At 39.1% G+C, this 22,027-nt stretch overlaps 2 protein-coding genes across 2 annotated transcripts; one reads left to right on the top strand and one right to left on the bottom strand.

The window, feature by feature from the left end:
* Positions 1–1,187: 1,187 nt before the first annotated feature.
* LOC141586939 (G-box-binding factor 4-like) lies at positions 1,188–10,733 on the bottom strand. The gene is made up of 4 exons (XM_074408350.1): positions 9,732–10,733; positions 7,326–7,397; positions 3,425–3,454; positions 1,188–1,587 (listed from the first exon to the last, which is right to left on the bottom strand). The coding sequence occupies exons 1-4, from the start codon at positions 10,494–10,496 to the stop codon at positions 1,507–1,509; spliced, it is 948 nt and encodes a 315-aa protein (XP_074264451.1). The 5' UTR covers positions 10,497–10,733; the 3' UTR covers positions 1,188–1,506.
* A 5,783-nt stretch (positions 10,734–16,516) lies between these two features.
* On the top strand, positions 16,517–18,609 carry LOC141588278 (uncharacterized). The gene is made up of 6 exons (XM_074409726.1): positions 16,517–16,661; positions 16,745–16,804; positions 16,864–17,009; positions 17,116–17,248; positions 17,369–17,682; positions 18,571–18,609. The coding sequence occupies exons 1-6, from the start codon at positions 16,517–16,519 to the stop codon at positions 18,607–18,609; spliced, it is 837 nt and encodes a 278-aa protein (XP_074265827.1).
* Positions 18,610–22,027: the final 3,418 nt, after the last annotated feature.

Below are 22,027 nucleotides of genomic sequence, written 5' to 3'. Positions count from 1 at the left end.
ATCTGCTCTCCGATGACGAGATAAAACAGCTCTCCAGTGACGGGACATATTTGAATTAATCTATTTGAGCCAAACTAAATAGACCGAAGAGGTGCTAGTCTAACGAATGACGCGTTAGACTCCGCTAGATATATAATCGACGATATGTAAATGTCGGGGCCAGGCTTGAATGTCCACCCAATCAGAGTTTACTCTACAAATTTGTACCCAGCGCAAGCGAACGAATCAATTAAGGTTACAACAAACTTAATAAAGTAGAATCTCACCACGATGATTTTTAGAAGGTGAAAGGGTACGATGTTGAAAAGTTAAAGCACCACCATGTCTGAACATGGTTTTAATAGACGGAGAACAAAAAATGAGACCGAAGGACGTAATTTAGTAGGAAATCTAATACACAAGAAAGAAATAATAAACATTTTTGTTGTAACAAAATAATCTGAAAATAATATTTATTATACTGATCCGATAGAACCATTGTGTAAATATAATTTGAACTATTGTGATTTTGGGCCTCGTTCCAAGTTATTGTGATGTCAGAGTTGTTTGACCTAATAATTAGTTATTGGGGCAAACAAGTGCAGCATCGGCATATACCATAACTTGAAACGAGGCCCAAAATCACAATAATATAGAGACAAAAGGCACATACATGATATTGAACCGGGGTTGCGTTGTTTACACCCTAAAACCTTATCCCCTTTACGGTGACTTTGCACCAATAATCACTACAAAACCCCAGTAAGAACTTGTGAGTTCAGTATTGGGATGGCACTATCTATAATTAATCTATAAAAACATCAAATGCATGATTTCAGTTATATATTGACTAATTCCTCCCTAGAGTCTCTACGAAATGGAATATAATGTCACTTCTTCCACCAAGAACTATACACAAAATGGGCCAACCCAACCTACCCTGTTGCAAAACTGTACTTAATAACCATATATGGTTCACTGCCCTAAGAGTTTTGCCCATGGCGAGGTAAGATAACTTATGAGGTATGCAGCGTTCATGTATCGAACTCACAAGATTAGCAGATGACATAAAGTTGCTCGGATAATTGCATAACAGTTCTATTCCATCCGCCAATCCAAGCCTAATGACAACTCAAGTGATGATCCCTCTTTTAGGAAGGTCCCAAAGTATAAAAGGAACCAAAAGTAACATGCACACGAGGATTAGGCACAAAAAGAAAGTCATTTTCACTGATCTATTAGGAACAGACTGTTAGTAACATGAAAAGGTTTGGATTAGCATAGCCTCTTCTACTTTATAATTTGGAGAGACTTTCATTGCGAGAGTTACCTAACTAAACAACAAACTAGTACATCTACACTCCAAGGACATAAGCTCCAAGTTAGTTCTCTCACCACATATAACAAGAATGACTGCAGCCTATGCATAGGCAATCGCTGTAAATACACACATTTTTACCGGACAAGATGAGTTCGATGAGATTCACTTTGAACACAGTCAAACGGTAACTTTCACATCCTATTTACCTACCACTGCATTGAACGAACTCTCCTAAGGGTCCGTGGCGGCTTTCTCTTCTCCACCACTGGGACAATCTTCTCCATGAGCTGCAAAAGAAACCAACATCAAACAGTACAAAACGTCAGTGGAGAAACATAGTTGTTACACTATCCCTTCTGGCCATTTCCCTTGGGCTATTATGGCATTCAAGATTCCAAAATATCTATTGTTTCTTGCTATCACTGGTCAATAAAAGCAATCTATTAAGCAAAGTTCTACTGCAAAGCTAAAAGGTAAGATGTGAGATTTGAACAACAACAGAGCCTTAATCCCAAAATGATTTGGGGTCGGCTGACATGAATCATCTTTTCGAACCGTCCATGGGTGAACGCACGCCTCAAAATGCGAATAAAAAAGGGAAGATGAAAAACAAAAGGAAGAACGAAAATGTAATGGAAAGTCAAGGTGAACTTAGGGGTTTTAAAATCGAATTCCGTCTTTCTTTTATAAAAACTTGAAATTTAAATCGAGAGAAAAGATTAAAACGATTTTTTAAAAACCGAAATAGAGTTAAGGATCCGGAATGAACCAGATAAAATCTATAAGAAAGTGGTTGGTGAAAAAGTGTAATAAAGGAGAGAAAAAAATAAATAAATTAATTTCTTTAAATTAAATAAAAAAATACTAAATCTGTCAAAAAAAAAACATCAAATACTAAAAATCCACATGTATCCTTTCCCTCCATTGTGCCCTCTCCGTCACCATACTCTCCTCAAGCCCCAGAACTCTCATATCGTGCTCTATCACTCTCAATCATGTCTGTCTCGGTCTTCCTCTGCCTCTAGGGACCTTTTCTGTTCTCCAAGTCTCCAACCTCCTCCTAACTGGTGCGTCCATAGGTCTCCTTCTCACATGGCCAAACCATCTTAGTCGGTTTTCCATCATCTTGTCCTCTATTGGCGCCACTTTTACCTTTTCCCTAATCACCTCATTCCTTAACCGATCTTTCCTTGTATGTCCGCACATCCACCTCAACATGCGCATCTCCGCCACACTCATCTTTTGAATGTGACAATGCTTCACGCCCAACACTCGGGCCGTAAAGCGGGGGCGTGCCTAATTGCCGTGCGATAAAATTTTCCCTTTAATCTTTGGGGCATATCTTTATCGCATAGAAACCCCGAAGCACTCTTCCATTTCAACCATCCCGCTTTAATTCTGTGAGCCACATCTCCGTCTAACTCCCCATCTTTTTGAATAATAGATCCTAGATATCTGAAGAAATCCGAACCCTCAACAACATTCCCATCGAAAATAATACTCCCCGCTTCTGTCGATCTCAACCCCGCCACCTTAGAGAACTGACACCTCAAATACTCAGTCTTACTCCTGCTCAGCCTGAACCCACGAGATGGACGGAGTATCTTAACAAAGCATCAGAAACTAGGGACATTTTTTTCTTCATCACAGAGCAGCTAGGAGCAATGATAAAATTATATGCTAATCAGATGAACGTCCAGTCATGCTGAGTTGTATCCTCAAGTTATATTTCATGATCTATCTCAATTAAGTGTCTATAGCATAGAGCCATAGACCATCAATCCCTTTGTATGAGTTTACATCTAGAGCTGTAACAAATCTTAAGCTTCCAAGTATCTACTTTTGAGCCATGTTGTGTGATCCATCTCATCATGTGTGATGCGCTTTCTGATAATACTCTAATCTTACAAAGGTGACTAATTTTCTTTATAAATTATTCAACACGACGTCAAATTTAACAGTATTTGACAAATGACCCGCAAAGTTCATCACCTAACAAGCAGCGCTAAGGCGCTAATATATAAGATTTCCCGAGAAAGGAAAAAAACAAAAAAAGGGAAAGAAAGAAACAGTAGAAAAATATATTAGATCGAAAAAAGTTAGGAGCTCGGTGTCGCGTGTTACCTGCTTATGTCTTTCCTTCGTTCGGTCTGCCTGCATGATAAACAGAGAAAGTAAGATACTCTAAATAATAAGACCAAATATGTATTACATTTAAACGTCATCAGTAAAAACCAAAAATTACTGATAAGACAAATTATTCGTTAACCGAGAACTAAATGTCACACTAGAAAGGCATCAAATTAAGGTGATGTCGGTGTGTTACAAACACAAGGAAGCAACAAGTATAAGTGCCTTTCTAGCACCTCAAATACAAGAGGGTTCAGGGAGAATTTGGGTGTGAACTATTTAATTAAAGTAATCACACTTTTAACGAAAATACAAAAATTACTCACTAAGAGTCAAAGATCCAAACACAAGTACATACATTGATGTATGAAAGGCTTTTTGCTAAAGCCTTTCCAGTTTACTGGATCATGCACTGAAGACTGTGAAGAGATAATCTGTACATTTTTCCAATATACTGGCTCAACTTGAAATCCTCAAAACAAGATTTAGATACGAAGAAAGGCTTGCACCAAATAATACATGTATCTAGGATAACACAAAGAGCCTTTATATTATCAATGTTATCGTGGTGGGACACAGGGTTTATGCCCCAAGATAAGGATACAAGAGCACATAATTAATTACTATTTTTTGTAGATGGGCATCATCTCTATTATATCTTTTGTACATGGATGTCACTAGGGATGGCAGTGGGTCGGGGACCCGACCCAGACCCTGAGGGTCGGGTATGGGTCTCATTTTTTCAGACCCAATGGGTATGGGTCGGGTATGGGTCTTAAGAAAATATTTCGGGTCCGGGTTCGGGTCTAAGTTATGAGACTCATACCCGACCCTTAGACCCTTTATTAAAGAAAAAAAATAATCAAAATCACTTCTGAATTCATACGGGCTGTAGAAACCCAACTAAAGTCTCTTTCTCTTCCCTCATCCCATAAAGTGATAAAACTCAACCAAACTCTTCTGACAATACCACCACTCCACCACTGACACACGACTGACAACCACCTCTCTAATAGGCGGCGACCGACAACCACCATTAACGGCAGATTAATAAACGCATAATGTTAAAGTAGTATGAATATTTTTTTTTAATATTATAGACCCCATAGCTGTTAATCTTGTTACTAAAGTGGCTGAAACTCGGACCCGCGGGTAGACCCAGACCCTACCCTTACCCATAGGGTCCGGGTATGGGTCCTCAAATTTTAGACCCTTGCGGGTCTGGGTCGGGTACGGGTCCAAAGGGAAAATCTCGGGTCCGGGTCTAGGCGGACCCTACCCAGACCCTACCCATTGTCATCCCTAGATGTCACCCTCTTGGTGTCCCTTCATTAGTATTATCTCTTGTAAAAAAAGGTCACACTTAAAACTAAAATTTAGATGTAAGCTTCAAGAATTTAGAGTGTTATTCATGAGCGATCTTTAAGATACTCCCTCCAATTCACAAAGACCTACCTATTTGACCATGACCAAAAGACCGAGAAATTTCACGGTTCACAATTTCCCATCCTTGCCCTTTCCTTTTTCTACCCTTTTCCCTAACCTCCCTCACCCAACCAACCACAAACATACACATCGTCCTCTAAAGTCTAAACTAACTTCCATACCTAGCGCCATAGTTTAACATATTGGCCTCGACACATGTACACGACCAATGAGTTGGAGTCTAGCGAGTAAGACGACATTGAACGGATTTAGCAAAATTAGGTCGCAACAACAATATCGCGACCATAACCAAAATCGAGATTTAATACTATGCCTAGCGACCTAGCGGCCTAGCGCCATCACATACACCAAACACCTAGACTCACAACACAGCATCACCGGGACTCCTCTACCACCTAATATAAGCGTGGACTCTCATCAAATCACCACCACGGCCTAAACACTACCCTCATCCTACCAGCGAGCTACGGATGGATATGGATCAGATCCAACCCCGATCTAGGTACTTATTACATAGTTACTCCAAAGTCCAAACCAGATCATTATCCAAAAATTTAAAATTCATACCTGATCCATCAAATTTTTTCAAAACCATACCCAATCCAAATCCATACTCAATCCACAATATAACCCAAACTCCGGTATGACAAAAAAATGAAATTCCAAGTTTAAAAAAGCCTAAAAATTTTCAAAAAACATCGACTGGATAAGGATCAGGTTTGATTATGAGTGGATCCAACTTTTAGTTTGAAAAGGCGTGCCTCAAGTGCGCCTAAGGCGCGCCTTGGATGAGGCACTATACGAAACGCCTCGGTGCACCTTAGGTGCGCCTTTTGGACAAGGCTCACTAAGCAAGGTTCATTAGCACGTCTAAATCTTTAGATATGCCTTTTCTTTGCACCATTATTCCTACACTTTACTCCTTTAGATGTTAGTCATCTTGAAAACTCCTAAAAGGAGTATTGTTGCCCAAAATTTTATTTCGGAAATAAAATAAAGCTAAAAAAATAAGGCGCCTCGCGCCTAAAAGGCGCGCGCCTTCGCCTTGCGCCTCATCGCTTCAGCCCCTTATCGCCTCGGTGCGCCTTGCGCCTCTTCAAACTAAGGGGTCCGTAATGGATTTGGTTCGGGTTTTCCAATAATAGATTTGGATATTAGTTTTTTAATAGTGGATCAGGTATGAGTTTTTAAAATTGGGTTTGGATAGAATTTTTTCCCTTCAGGTTGATTCGATTACGATTTACGGCCTCAATTGTCATCCCAGACCCCCCAACGCCACCCTTCAATCTAGAATCTAGTCTTAGATCTCGACACCACTGTGGCACCGCTATCTAGGATTCATGACCCAATCTTACGATCTACCCCTTCCACTATTAACACTTTGAGACCAGGCTTCGTAAACCTCTAGTGGCAATCGGGTGGAGGTGTAAGGTTGCATAGGGTGGTGGTGTAAGGTTGCATGAGGGGGGGGGGGGGAGAGAGAGAGAGAGAGATAGTGGATTGAGGGTGTGGTACTGGTGAGTCGAGGAGGGAGTGGATCTAGTGCGTCAAGGGATTGGTGGTGGTAGGTTGAGTGCGATGGTGGTGTTAGGTATAAAGGGTCAAGGATTTGGGTGGTAGTGGATAGACTACAAGTGGTTGTGGCTCAATGATGTGGGTGAGGAGGTGGGTGGTCAGTATGGTGGGCCAATGGTGTATGTGTTGTGTGGCAGTAGGTCTTAAGAATTAAAGACGTGGGCGATGGGTCTGAGGGTGTGGATAATGGTGTTGGCAGATCTTGATGAAGGAGCTGAGAAGGGTGGTGTATATCATAACACTAGTTTCCTAAAATGGAAACGGGTATGTCTTTGTGAATTAGCCAAAATGGAAAATAGGTCCGTCTTTGTGAATAAGAATCCCCAAAAATGAAATGATGATGAGACATTATAAAATGGAACATAAATTAAAAATTATCAATTTATATCACTAGATAATTGATTTGAGTAAAATTCACACAATAAATAAATTTCACTAAAGTAGTAGGTATTTATGCAATTCCAGATGCAATTTTTAGTTTAGGACATCTAAATAAGAGTCCGAAGGGTTAAGTTGATGTGAATCTAAAAAGTATTATATCAGTTGTAGTGGCCAATGATTCTAGACATTAGATCCACTCTAAATTATCAATACCTCATTGCTATAACATATTTCTGATAGCGGGGACTAAGGATCGTTTGATTGTCATAAGTTTAGGCTGGAACTTCATAAACAAAATTATTTCGAAAAAGTAAAGACGCTTTTAGATAAGATCATCTATTCCAGATTCACACTCTGCCCACATTATTCAACGCAAACAATCAGTACCAGGTTTGGCAGCTTTTAGTCGAGTCCGAAATGAAGAGCAGGCATCGCACTATTGACTACATAACCACAGAAGCACGCCATATGTGTCGAACAAAAAATGTAATACCTTTTCTTTCAGAAGTTGTTCATTCTCTTCTTCCAGTTTGGCAGCTAAGGCTTCCAGTTCAACTTGATAGGCCTAGAGTCAAACAACAACAACACCACGATTATATATCAAGACTCAGGAACACAAGAAACACACAGTGCCTGTTACATAGTCATAGAAAATTCAAATACTAGAAGCAATTGCAATCTCCTTTTACATTAATACTTTGCACTCCAAGAGTCCTGTAGATGTGGAGATGTGGTAGTGTAGGGTTATCAGCTACAACAGTACAACAACATAAGAGACTTCATTCCTCCCTTCTCATTTATTCAAGAAAAGATATCTCATTGTCAGAGGATATCTTAATGGCCTTTTCCAATAATCAATCTACATGATTCCAATTACCAGCAATTGAATACCTAATTTCATCTTGTTACTTCCTAAACATACTTTCTCAAAACTCCTTGTTCTACCCATATTTAAATTTTGATTGGTAGGAACAAATCATAATCGCAGTGCAAAAAAATTTATCTATAGAGACAATGTAGGAAGACGAAGAGAGAAAGGAGTAATATTAAATTAACTTTAAGTGAATGCATCTTGTTATGTAACCATGTTTACTAGGTTGAACTAGAACAATCATTATTAACAAACTCAACACGAGAGAGAAAATCAATTGGATTCCACTACTAATCCTTTCTCTTTCCTCCCTCAATGTACTTGTTATCTCCGGTAATGACTTAATTTGAATCCAACACACAACCTCTATTCATCTGGATTCACCACATTTCTATTTTAGGTAATAAATAACACAAAAAAAATCATCTTGATAAGAGGAAGGTTAACCGCCTTCCTTCTACGCTCCATTATCCTACTTGTCAGTCAGCATCTTCGCATAACATAACTATGAGCATTTCCATTCTTGCAGTGCATGTTGCATGTTCCTTATTCGCACGCGGTAAAATTTTCATTTTACCAAATGTTTGCTTTCAACCACTTCATCAGATAAAAGACCATCACTAATCTCATCTAACTCCAAGTCCACAATTTGAAATTCAACTTATTTTCTCTCCCGCAACCTAAGGGTGTGTTTGGATAGCAAGAGTGGAGAAAAGGGGGATGAAGGGAAGGGAAGGGGAAGGGAGGGGGAATAGAGGAAGGGAGTTTCCCCACCAAATTTCTCTTTTGTTGAAGGGATTTTGATTAAGCTTGGAGGAGGAAAACTCATCCCTCCAAATCTCTGCCTCTTTATTTCCTTCCTACCCCATTGGTTTTCTAAACAAGGGATTTTGCTTCCCATCCCTTCCCTTTCCCTCCAGACCCCTAATCTAAATAAGTCCTAAAGGTCGACAACTCAACCAAGTGGCACTTTCTTTCTGGCTACAAAATAGAGCCAAAATAAGCCTGGTTTAAAAGCCTATAACTTTATTCACAGAAACCTCATCTATCTCATTTTCATTCATCTAAGATATAGCGCCAATGAGGTCGTTGCCTAGTGGTAAGGACTGAGGTACTGCTGACGATAGGTCGCAGGTTCGAATCCCCCCTCCCCTTTATTGTATAAAGTCCACCGGGGACTCTAAAAATGCCGGTCCTTCGATGTACCAAAAAAAAAAAAAAAAAAAAAATTCATCTAAGATATAGCCAGAAATACCAATTGAAACCCCCTCCACACCCCTACCTTCACCTTATTACATCATATAGCTAGAGTACCTCATCCTATATGCTTTGTCGAGATCCTTACTAAAACAAAAACAAGAAAAGAAAAGTGTCTACTCTGATCCCTAGTTATAGCAGAAGCTCACTAATGTTGGGTCGATGCGTCTTTTCTGAAAAAACTTCTGACATTATTCACATTTTAGTCAAAATCCCAACTTTATTCACATTCCACCAAAGTTTGCAATGATTTATCATCAACAAGTCTTATCTATTACTCCGTATGATTTTGTATTCTATTTAACGAATTGTCACTGCCTCAGCAATGTCTCTATCACTAAACCCCTACTAGTCTAACTCGCCTCACGTTATATTGAAATCTTCCCAATTATCCTGTAATCCACATTTACATAGTTTAACAAGTTACAAAATAGAAAAATCACAGCAACAATGAGAAAGAAACAAGATGACAACATGAAAAAGAATACTCCCTACATCCTAGTCTTTGGATCAAATCAAGTGTGGTTTATTGTTTTCGGACGACAAGTTGATCAAATTGTACATTCGTGTAAGCGGAGGGCCAATATACACATCAGAATTCTCAAAGTAAAAAGGCAAATGATCCTTGTGGTTATTGTTTTTGGATGACTGAGTTGTTCAAATTGCGAACTTTGGCAAGTGGATGACCAAGGCTCACATCAGAATTCTCAAACATAAAAGGTAACAAGTAAACAAAAAGAATAAAAAAGGTAAACAAATGATGGGGAGTACCTGCTTACGCTCACGAGACCTAGCAGCAGACTCCCGATTCTTAATCATCCTCCTTTGCCTCTGTTGAGCAGCTTTATCTAAAGGCTCCATCATAACACCACCACCCCCTCTACTCCTCTTCCTCCTCCCACCTTCACCCACCACATTCGCCGCCGCTCCCATCGGAAACACTCCTCCTCCCCCTCCTTGTATCATCCCCTGAGGATACATTCCCATTCCCATTCCCATTCCCATTCCCATTTCAATTCCGCCATCCCCCTTAACATCAACATCCTCCTCATCATCCTCCGCCGTCGCCCTCGCCAGAAAGTCCTCCAACGTCATCAACTCATCCCCCGCCTCCACCTTACACTCTTTCCTCTCACCACCACCACCACCACCGCCGCCGCCAACCACAATCTCTCTCCACACATCCTCAGCCGTCTTTCGCCGAATCGTCGATGCCTCGCCCCCGCAATCCACCGCGGATATCGCCCCCGCCGCGTCGATCACCGTAATTTCCGCATCTAAAAGACTTTCCTTGCCGATGTCGGTACCGTTATCGTTGTCGTTGGAGAATAAGCTGTCGACGTTCATCGGAGACACGTCGGGGATCATTTGAGAGCGATTAAGAAGGTGATTATGATGATTATGGTTAGGGTTAGGGAAAGAGTGATGATTAAGATGAAAGTAATTAAGGGAAGAAGAAGAAGAAGGGAGATCCGAAATAGTAGAAGTGGAGGTGGTAGAAGAAGTGGTAGTAACCATCACCTTGGATGACGCCATTTTTTCCTCCTATATCTTCGCTTATTGTTAATTTAATTTTAATTTAATTGCAATAATTGAGTGTAATTTTAATTTAATTTGGGAATTGAGAGTGAAATTAGGGTTTGGGAAGAAATGGTGTGAAAATGAAAGAGGAAGAGTGTGGAGGAGGAAGAAGAGTGGTATGAAGAAGGAAAAAGACAGAGAAACGGGGGAATGGTGAGGTCACTGTTACTTTAATGCCCAACAGTTTTGCCGGCTGTCATGTCTTCAACTGCCCCGTTTTTGAGTTTATTTACCACTTTCATTTATTTAAAGAGTAATATTAACTTTGTCAAAAAAAAAAAAAAAAAAAAAAAAGTTAACTAGTTTTGTTGCCCGTGAAATTCACGGCTTTGTTATAATGGATGTTTTTGGCCATATTTTTTGTTTCCTTTTAGTTGTCGTTTATAATCTCATGTCAAAAAGTCGAGTCAACTTTGGTAACCATCTAAGAAATTCAAATTAGATCTTTGTATATTTTCCTGGATTATAAGAGTTGGGTCACTTTTCATTCTTCATTTATAGCCCATAATTTTATTATCACTCCCTACAATAATGGATTGAGATATCGACCAAAATAATCGACTATTATCGATCAATAAATTAATTTACCATCAGATTTTCACGTTGTTGGTACATTTCAGTCGCTAATCTAAAAGAAAATGTTGCCAAAGTGAACATAATAACTTTTGATACACCTTTATTTTCTTAACAAAAGAAAATAGATAAACAACCATCCCAATTTTCAAATAATCAATAACAATTACTCAGTAAATCAGTAATAAATAACGATTGTGAATGATGGATGTCTTACCACGTGTCATTAGTTATTAGTCAGTAATAAGAGTTAATAAACCTTTTAATTAACCCGCATATTATAACGAATGCAAGAAAGTAATAAGCATACTAAACACATTTAAGGTCGTTTAGCAACAATGTCTTAGATACGTCCACCGTGTAGAGGAATCTTTTTATTAATCGTGTATGGTTTTCAAAATATTGTCCAGAAAATGAAAAAATATAAAAAAAAAGTATAAACTTAAAATATGTCCAAATATTGTACTTATAGGGGCAAATTGTACGTTCCATGTTCTTTGCATGGCTAGAGTGATCCATTAAGCATTGCCTTCCCAAGGGGACTAAGGAAACCAAGGAAAGCAGACAAACATAATCGTTGAAAGTTGAAACCCATATAATCTCGACAATTTCCCTGTAACACAAAGCGACCTTTCAATTATTCGTTTTATTAGACGCAAAGTCGTAAACTAAGATCATGATTTTCTCGCACAAAGTCGTAAACTAAGATCATGATTTTCTCTCTTACAAAGTAAGAGCCAAGAATGTTCTATTTTGCGCAGCACATTTGGAGCATGTTCAAGCTCCATTTACACAATCCAACTTACCAAGTATTATTTTGATGAAAATATTTTACAGTGAGTAACCAATTTTTGGATATCCTTCACAATGACATCTCTGCTATTAACTTGGTCACATTATCTCATAACTCTCCAAGAGTGTGGAATTAACAATGACATAATGCGAGTACAAAATACGGAGTATGTTTAACGTACATTATCACTTTATCAGCCTCTTTCCTTACAAACAACAACAACAACAAAATGCATCAAAATTCAAAATGCAAAAAAAATATTAAGTAATTCAGCAAAAAAAAAAAAAAATAGAACATGTATTACATATTGTGCATGTTGCAACCCCTCATAAATTACAATAAGTCTCCCTTGTGACGGTCACAAATAAGAGACGGCCAAATGTGACCACTTTTTGATAAAATGTAACCACTCATAAACTGTTCATAAAATGTTACCTATGAAAAAGTGGTCACATTTTCTCATAAAATGGTCACATTTGACCCGTCTCTTATTTGAGACGAATAGTACCCGTCACAAATAAGAATTTGCGCATAAATTATGCTAAAGTAAAGCATATATGAGTAGTATGATTTGTATCTTCTTTCTAATTATGCTGAAATAAAGTTTTGTGCAGCGAGATATGAAAAAAAGGGTAATGCTAAATACAACCCAATGAGTTGTATTTAATCATTAAATACCTTCTAATTTGGGTATTAATTTAAGAACTAAGAACTAAATTACACATTAACCAATATAATTAATGCATATATCAAGAATTTATTTCCTCTTTTGGTTTCTTAAATACAACCCAATGGGTTGTATTTATCATTACCCAAAAAATAAACTGTAGGAAAAAAATACGGAGTATCAAAGATTTATAAATGGTGCATCTTCGAAACCGCCTAACACATTTAAGGATGGAATGCTATAAGCGTGTGAGCGATAATGAGATGTAGTAAGAGCATCTCCAATGGTTGGGTAAAAGGACTTGCTTGCAATTTTGAAAAATTATAAGCTACTAGGTTAATCATTGGAGTTGTTCATATAAATTGGCTTTACTCAAATAATTTTGAGCTAGTAGCTCCATGGAGCTACTTGCTCAAATGGACTTATAAGAAGAACATAGCCAATAGGAAAATAGTGTCTCATTTATAAAGTCTTAATTTTATTTTTAGAAATTAAGGATTGAATAAATAAATAGGAGAGTTTGTTAGGTGGATCTTATCAAGCTAATAGTAAATTAGCTTCACCATTGGAGTAAATTGTAGCTTGAAATTGTTTTAGCTCAAAAAAATAATGTGACAAAGGTAAGCTAGTACCAACTAGCTTACCATTGAAGATGCTCTAATGGTCTATTGAAGAGGAACAATAATGAATGGTTAAACGGTTAATGAGGAAGTGAAGTTAATAGTGGACATTTTGTTTTTTCATAAAAACAAAAGGTGCATTGAAGCATGGAAATCATTACTTTTGCCTATTCAACTACTTAATCACCACAAATGAGAACAACGTATATGAGCTTGCTTTATGGTATTTTGAATGATTTATATGAATGCCATGTGTCATAAAGTTTGATACTCAACTTGTCTTTTTATAATATTGTACTTCCTCCTAGTCTAATTGTTGATTCCCTTTCTTTTGGGCACCAAAATTAAGGAAATGAATTTGGACCACACAAAACACCCTACTCCACATGGAATTGAATTTGGACCACACAAAACTTACCAAAAAAGGAAAGGAGAACCAACACCCGACTAGCATCAAAAAGGAAAGAGGAACCAACAATCAGACTAGGAGGGAGTATAGATTATCAACGTAATTGCTGAATCCTCCGCACCAATTTACTCAATCAGCATTTTGCCCCTGATATTTCATAAGTGCGCTTCGTCTTAAAATATATTAATTAGAAACAATTATCTTTCTTCTCTCTCTCTCAAAACCTAACTAATCCCCTATCTACTAAAAGAATAGGCGATCTCTCAATTTTTCTTTCCAAAAAACATCTTCTAAATAAGGAAGATAGTTACAATTAAATCCATTTACTAAATAAGAAAATTAATACTCCCTTCGTCCCGGTCAATAGTTATCTATTTATATTTTGGGGTGTTTCAGTAAATAGTTATCTATTCCTTTATTTGGTCATCTTTTGTAGGTATCTTTTATGTACATGTGGGGTTATAGATTTTGTGTGGTCCAAATTCACTCATTTCTCTTTCCTTAATTTTCGTGTCAAAAATAATAGATAACTATTGATCGAGACGGAGGGAGTAATTATATTTTATTTCATTAAATTATTATCTTTTCATTAAAATTAATCTTTTCATCAAATTATATTATTTTTACTAAACTCTAAACTATAATATCTTAATTAAAATATAAATAAAATTTATAAAATTATAAATTGCTAAATCTTTTAGTGATGATATTATTTGAGAATGACTTGACCCATATACTACGTATAAGAAAAAATTATAAATTGCATATTAAGAGAATTTAAAAATTGAAATCATTAGCTTTGTGGTATATTTTTTTTTTTAATAATACATTTCAGCACTTACTCAATTATCTTTGATTAATTGTTAGTTACAACCTTTTTTCTCAAAGCAAAATACTATGACGACAAATATGAACAATTAATGAAATACCACTTTTATATGCTCCGTGAGTAGTTAATGGGGATTGCGAAATGTCGACGGCGTTTTGTAACGAAACGTCAACGTTTTGTAACGAATCGTCGACGTTTTAAAAAAAAGACACTCACTACTCTTACTCACTCTCTTTCTACTTCATTCTCTCCCAAATCCTCTCAAATAACCAACTTAAAAAAAAAATTCAAGACTTTGTTAATCAAATTCAATGTCAAAACAACGAACAATCTAAATCAAAGGTTAACGACGAATCATCGTTAAGTTAACTAATTAACTAAGTTACTAATTTATCAAATTGTAATTTTTTTTCGTTTGAATCGGACGTTGCTTAGTATTAGTTGTTGCCTAGTATGAATCAATTATGGAAGTTGACGTATAAATGTAGTGGGACGTTGAATGTACACGTCTTGGGTGGGCTGGGACGTAAACTATTCACGTCTGGGGTGGGCTGAGACGTTGAATGTTTTCGTCTGGACTAGGCTGGTGTAATACCATGGTTTTCTGAGTCAGTTTACTCGGCGAATAGGACTAGCTCGGCCGAGTAGGGTGTCGTGTGTTTTCTAGTCAGGTTACTGTCTAGGAACACTCGGCTGAGTAGTGAAATACTCGGCCGAGTAAGGCGTACTCGGCCGAGTACCTCAGGTAGTCGACCGAGTAAGCGGTCTGACGGGATTAATTTCGGCGGTTTGATTTAAGGTGATTAGAGATTATATAAACTTTGTTTAATAGTTACTAATCATTTTATCAAAACCTAAACTACGATATTCACTTCTCTAATCACCCTAATCACTCTCAAGGCAAATTGATCGTTCATGAGTCTCTCTTTCGTCTCTTTGATGCGTGCATTTTATATAAGGTTTTTATCCTATATTTACACACATTTCTGTGTTATTTACGTAGCATCTAGCTACGAATGCCCCCAGAATAGTCTACTTTGGTTTGTCTTGTATTATTTGCAGGTATGAACCGGAGAGGAGCTAAATCAAGCCTGAACCTATCCCGTTTGCATGCATTTTGGAGATAGAAGAATTGGAGCCCTGAATTTGTCACCTAGGGATGCGTGAAGTGGCTTCGGAAGGTGTTTTGATTTCATCCATGCTGATACAGTGCTAGCTAACTCGATCAACTAAGTTGACTGCTACAACTGGTCGATCGAGCACACGTTTATGCCGAAAGCCCTTGATCGAGTATTTGCTTTTCTCGATCGAGAAGGGTGTTTGCTGAGTTCCTCAATCGAGTACTTGATTTAATCGATCGAGAGGTTTGACCTTCATTCTGATCGATCGAGTAGTTTGTTTTCACTCAATCGAGTAGTTTTGACGGTTAGAATATTCTTACGCGATCTTTTAGATTTACCTCTTGGATATTTTAGTTCTATCTTAGAATAAAAGAGAGGACGGCAGGAAGAACCATCTCTCTCTCCCCTCTCTTTGGCTCCTTACTCCTTAGACCTAAAACTCTAGTTCTTGGTCCCCCACTGGCAGGGCTACACACTTTGCTGTGTAGTCAGTTATGAGGCGTGGTTGGGAATTGGAGATGTATGGTGGAACAGCTGGTTTATCTTTGTTGCATTTGCTTATCTTTATTATTCAGTGAACTGACCCCGTGTTGTGTTTTCAAAATTGTGGTGATCCATTCGGGGAAGGTGAGCAGTTGGTTTAGCAGGTGCAGCTAGTCTTGATGCTTGCGGGGCTTGGAAGGGAATCGAGTCATCACGCTACCGAAGTAGATATCGCTGACATTTATGTTTAGTATTTCTTCTAGCTGGTTATGTTTTATCTTCATCACGCTGTTCTACGATGTAATGTATAAAGCTATTTAATAAATGTTATACTATTGTTTATTTGATCCATTTACCTCGGGAAACCGAGATTGTAGCACCTTTATACATTGGGTTGGTTTGGTAAGACACCTTGGTGTATAGGGGTGTTACAGAGATAAGCTATATAAAGATTTGAAGAAGACTTTCTGGTGGCCTAAGATGAAGAAAAAGGTTGTTGAGTTCGTTGCAAGATGCTTGGTTTGTCAAACAGTAAAGGAAGAGCACAAGACACCACAAGGTGAAGTTCAATCCTTGGTGTACCTAAGTGGAAGTGGCAGAGCATTTCTATGGATTTCATTGCGGGGTTGCCTAAGACTGAGAAAGGGAATAATATTTGGGTTATTGTGGATTGATTGACTTAGTCAGCTCACTTCATTCCTATGAAAGATACTTGGAGTAAAGCTGAGTTGGCTAAAGCTTATGTCAAGAATGTGGTGAAGCTTCATGGTGTGCTAAAGAATATTGTTTCTAATCGTGATTCAAGGTTTATATCTAAGTTTTGGCAGGAATTGCAATATTTGATGGGGACTCAGTTGATGATGAGCATAACATTTCATCCAGCTACAGATGGGCAGACATAGAGAACTATTCAAACATTGGAGGATATGATGAGGGCTTGTGTGATGGAGTTTGGTGGATCGCGGGAGGAGAAGTTGGATTTAATCGAGTTTTCTTATAACAACACTTATCATGCTAGTATTGGCATGACACCTTTTGAGGCATTGTATGGAAGGAAGTGCATGAGTCCACTGTGTTAGGATGACAGAGTAGATGCAATTGTGTTAGGACCTGAGATGATACAAGAAATGGTGGAGCAAGTGCACATTATTCGTCAGAAGATGCGTGCGGCGCATGATAGACAAAAAAGCTATGCAGATTTAAAGATGAGTGGTATAGAAGTTGTTGTGGGAGACAAAGTGTTGTTGAAAGTGTCTCCTATGAGAGGAGTGATGAGATTTGGGAAGAAAGGGAAGCTGATTCAGAAGTATATTGGGCCATATGAAATCTTAGACAGAGTTGGAGAGGTAGCTTACCGTTTAGCACTACCTCCAGCTTTGGATAGGGTCCATAATGTATTTCATGTTTCACAGTTGACGAAGTATGTGAGTGATCCCACTCATGTACTAGAGCCTGAGCATATTGAGATTGATGATCAGTTGTCTTATGTTGAGGAGCCTAAGGAGATCTTGGATAGAAAAGTGAGGAAGGCTCGTAATGGTGAGACAGCGTTAGTGAAAGTTTTGCGGTCTAATCATAAGGTGGAAGAAGCTACATGGGAAGCTGAAGTTGCAATGCGTGACAAGTACCCTAGTCTTTTTGTTTACGTAAGTGATGGAGGAACACATTTCCATGAAAAGAAGCTCACCTCTCTTTTGACAAAATATGGTGTTCCAACATAGAACCGGCTTGGGATACCATCCTCAAACAAGAGGTCAAGTTGAAGTTTCAAATAGAGAAATCGAACAAATTCTTGAGAAGGTTGTTAACAAAACTCGTAAGGATTGGAGTATGAAGCTTGATAACACTCTTTGGGCTTATAGGACGGCTTATAAGACTCCTATAGGAGCCTCCCCTTACAAACTAGTCTATGGAAAGGCATGTCATTTGCCAATTGAGCTAGAATACAAAGTCTTTTGGGCAATCAAAGCTCTCAACCTTGACCTCAAGTTAAGTGGTCAAAAGAGGATAATGCAAATTCAAGAGTTGGAGGAATTCTGACTACAATCCTATGAAAATGCAATGATCTACAAGGGGAGGACAAAGTTGCTTCATGACAAGAGAATCAAGCAAAAAGCCTTGCACAAGGGAGACAAAGTCCTTCTATTTAACTCCCGATATCGACTTTTTCCCGGGAAGTTAAACTCAAGATGGATGAGGCCTTATGTGATCACCGAAGTGGGAAAGTGCGGCGGCTTTGAAATAAAGTCGGAAGATGAAAACAAGTTCAAAGTCAATGGCCAAAGGTTGAAGCCATATTATGAAGGAGCATTCATCGGAGAAGTCGAGGTCATCCGACTCGGGCCTCTCCCACCATGAAAAGACCATCAAAGAGAGAGTTTGGTGGAGTCCTCTCCAAACCACCACTTGTAAATATAATAACCCTTCTCACTTGCATTTTTAACTATATTGCATTTATATTTAATTTCAATAAAGCATGATTTTTGACATGAGGGTTGGTGAGGGAGTGTTACTAACTCTTTTGATGAATGAAGGATATAGAAATTCAAGTGTGGGGAAGCACTCTTAAATGAACGAAATGAGGAGAAGGAAACCCCCACGGGCAGACCTGAGCCCGCGGGAACTGAAGGCAATCCGGGCGTCCACTGAACAATCCGGGCGTCTCCTAAGAGAATCCGAGCATCCTGGATCTAAAACGCTCATCTAAAACGGTTCCAATTTCCCATAAAAATTAGTGGCGACTCCAACAAATGCAAACGCTTGTTCTCTTCCTCCCAAGCGCCCCCGTGGGCCCCCGTTGTCCACAGTTTGGCGACTCCGCTGGGGATAATACACTTACGTGTAGCCAAGGGTGAAACTTGAACAAGGTTAGGGAATAATTTGTACAAGACAATTGTCGGTTTTCATAACTCGGTCTTCCTAGACCGTTTTATTCGGCCTTCCTAGGCCCAACCCAACCCATTCGAACAATCGTCCCGTCTAAACGGTTCTAATTCTTATTTGGGCCTAAGGATGGATAGCGATTGACGTCATCCATACCATGATGCTTACTCTTGTTTGTATCAAGGACCTTCACTACTTGAGGAAATGGACTAGGGATCGGCCTTACTCTTGTTTGATACGAACCTCTCCACAGACTTCGGGTTTGATTGTTCGGTATGGCAACCCACCCTTTAAACCAAAACCCTTTTAAATGCACTCAGCATCCCGTTATAATGCTTGTATGAATGTTTGTACCTTACGTGATCACCATTTCTAAACGAAACCATGACGATTTTTGTAAAAAATCAAAACCCTTTTTTTAAACAAAAATTTCGAAAAAAAAGGCCTTTGATTAGCGCAAAACCCAGTCAAAACTCTGTCCATTTGTCGAGTCAAAATTCGGGCCCAAGCCCATTTCAAAACCTCACTTCGAGTCCACTCCTACAACTACACTATGGTTGACTAGGATATACATTTTCAAAACTTTGTCTTTTCTTCAAAGCTCACTCAACACAAGTGGCACACACCCACTTCAAGAGTCAAAACATTTCTTCTCTTTGCAAGTGTCTTAGAATGGCCGATCGTGTTTTGATTCGTCATCGATCTCTTATCCAGTTTTCAAGATGCCTGGAACCAGTGACACGAACCTCCACCAACTTCAAGATGGTAATGATCGAATCCTAGCCGCACTAGCTCAAATCCAAGTTACTCAAGATCAAGTGTATGATCGCCTTGATACCATCGAGGGCCGGATCTATGCCGTAGAGGGGAGATTGCCTCCTCACGAAAGTGAAGTAGTAGGTGACTTCGCGAGGGAATCCAAGGACGAAAATCCTCTCATGGGAATGACTGTAGCTGAGAAAAGACTCCAATACTTAGAGGAGCAATTGATGTACCTTAAAGGAGATTACATTTATAGGGAGAACAACCGCAAGTATGAGGCCGTCAATTCCAAATTGCCAACCAACTTCAATATGATGGATATCCCTAAATTCAAGGGGCACGAGAACCCTTTGAACCACATCCGTGCCTTCAAGGATTAAATGTCTATCAAAGGCATCAAACCCGAGATGTTCTTAAGGATCTTTCCTTCATCTCTTGACACCATCCCAAAGCAATGGTTCTACTCTTTAGAACACAAGAAGATCGCTACTTGGAAAGATGCCGCGATCGAGTTTGCTAAACAATATGCGGATAATGCCGAGATCCAAGTTAACATGCGCACTCTAGAGGTTCTTACCCAAAATGACAAAGAAGGATTCACCGACTTCTTAAATAGGTGGAGGAAGACTAGTACCCAACTAGTTGAACGCCCAGATGAGGCTACCCTTGTGGAGAAGTTCGTAGATAATCTCAAACCCATCTATGCCAATCATTTGAGATATCAAAACATCAAAACTTTCAAGGACTTAACCGTACTAGGAACAAGGATTGAAGATGACATCCGTAAAGGGCTCTTGTCCAAAACGGTAGGTCGAGGATATCAAGGCTCAACAAGTCGTTACTACGGCTCCACTAGCAAGACCGATGAAGTTAACCTTCTTGAGCCATCCAAGAAAAGTACCCCACCAAGGAAATTCACAAACCTTGGGGATACTTACTCCAACGCTCTTAAGAGATTAATGAAGCAAGGCAAATTCCAACCCATAGGACCTACTCCTGAACCCAAAAAGAAATCCAAGTTCTGGGACGAGAACTCGTACTGTGAATATCATAGAGGCAAGGGGCATGACACAGAAAAATGCTACAAATTGAAAAATGTGCTTCAAGACATGATTGAAGATGGTCGACTACCAATACTGCCGGGAGGTAAACCCAACAACACTCAGAACCCTCTTGGGATTCTAGTGATCACAAGTGAAGAATCTACCTTAGATTGTTCACACCTCATTTCTCCAATTGAAGATGAGATCCACGCGATCTACTCTACTATCTCCCCTACCATTTCCGACTTCATCACATGGGCAAGAAGTGTGGATAGACAAGTTTGGGAATTAGAAAATGTGGTAACAACTTTACATGATCTCAACGCAACACCTAAGGAGCATGTGCCACTAATCTTCTCTCAAAATGCTACTATGCAAGAAATAGTCGTCGTGGTTGATAAACTAGTCGACCAAATCACACGACTAGAAGACGAAATCATGAGAATGAGAGGACTAGCTACAATCAATGGAGTATGGGCTGATGACGATGAGGACGAGTATCTCATTGAAAACTCCCTAGTCAAAGAAATAGTCCAAACTGGCGAAGACCAAGATGTGGACCACCTGACTCGTTCGGGGCGTCCATATCAAAGCACTACTCAAAATGGTCCAACCAACGTTGTCACACCAAATGATAACGAAGATGACTCCACTAATCATTTGCTCAAGTAATTACAGAAGACAAAGGCTGATCTTTCAGTCTGACAATTGGTAGCAAGCTCATTCCCACATCGCCAATCTTTACTGCAAGCTTTGGCCAAACTAAATGTAGCACATAACTCCACACCCGAAGATGTAGTCAACTTGGTCTTCCAAGAATCACCGAAGCTAAGTAATCCTATTACTTTCTCAGACGAAGATTTGCCACCTTTTGGCGCTAGTCACAACTTGGCTCTTTACATCACCGTCATTTGTCTAAAGAAGAACGTGCCAATGACCTTGGTAGATGATGGCTCCGCGGTCAACGTCATACCCCTCAAAACGACATACAAATTAGGCATGAAAGAGTCGGATTGGACCCTTACCAATCAAGGTGTTCGCGCTTATGACGGTACACGACGAAAGGTAGTAGGACTCGTTAACCTAACCATAGCCACAGGGCCAATTGAGCGAAAGGTTAACTTCCAAATAGTGGACATTGAAGCTTCCTTCAACATACTTCTAGGAAGACCTTGGATTCACGCTTCCAAAGCGGTCACATCCACCCTTCATCAAAAGATCAAGATCCCACTAAATGGCAAAGTGGTGACAATCACTTCGTCACCCATCAAGGCAATAATCGAAAAGAAGTCAAACAATCAAG

Source organism: Silene latifolia, chromosome 6, assembly GCF_048544455.1.
Source record: "Silene latifolia isolate original U9 population chromosome 6, ASM4854445v1, whole genome shotgun sequence".
NCBI classification, from domain to species: domain Eukaryota; kingdom Viridiplantae; phylum Streptophyta; class Magnoliopsida; order Caryophyllales; family Caryophyllaceae; genus Silene; species Silene latifolia.
This window is presented reverse-complemented; position numbering and strand designations above follow the sequence as displayed.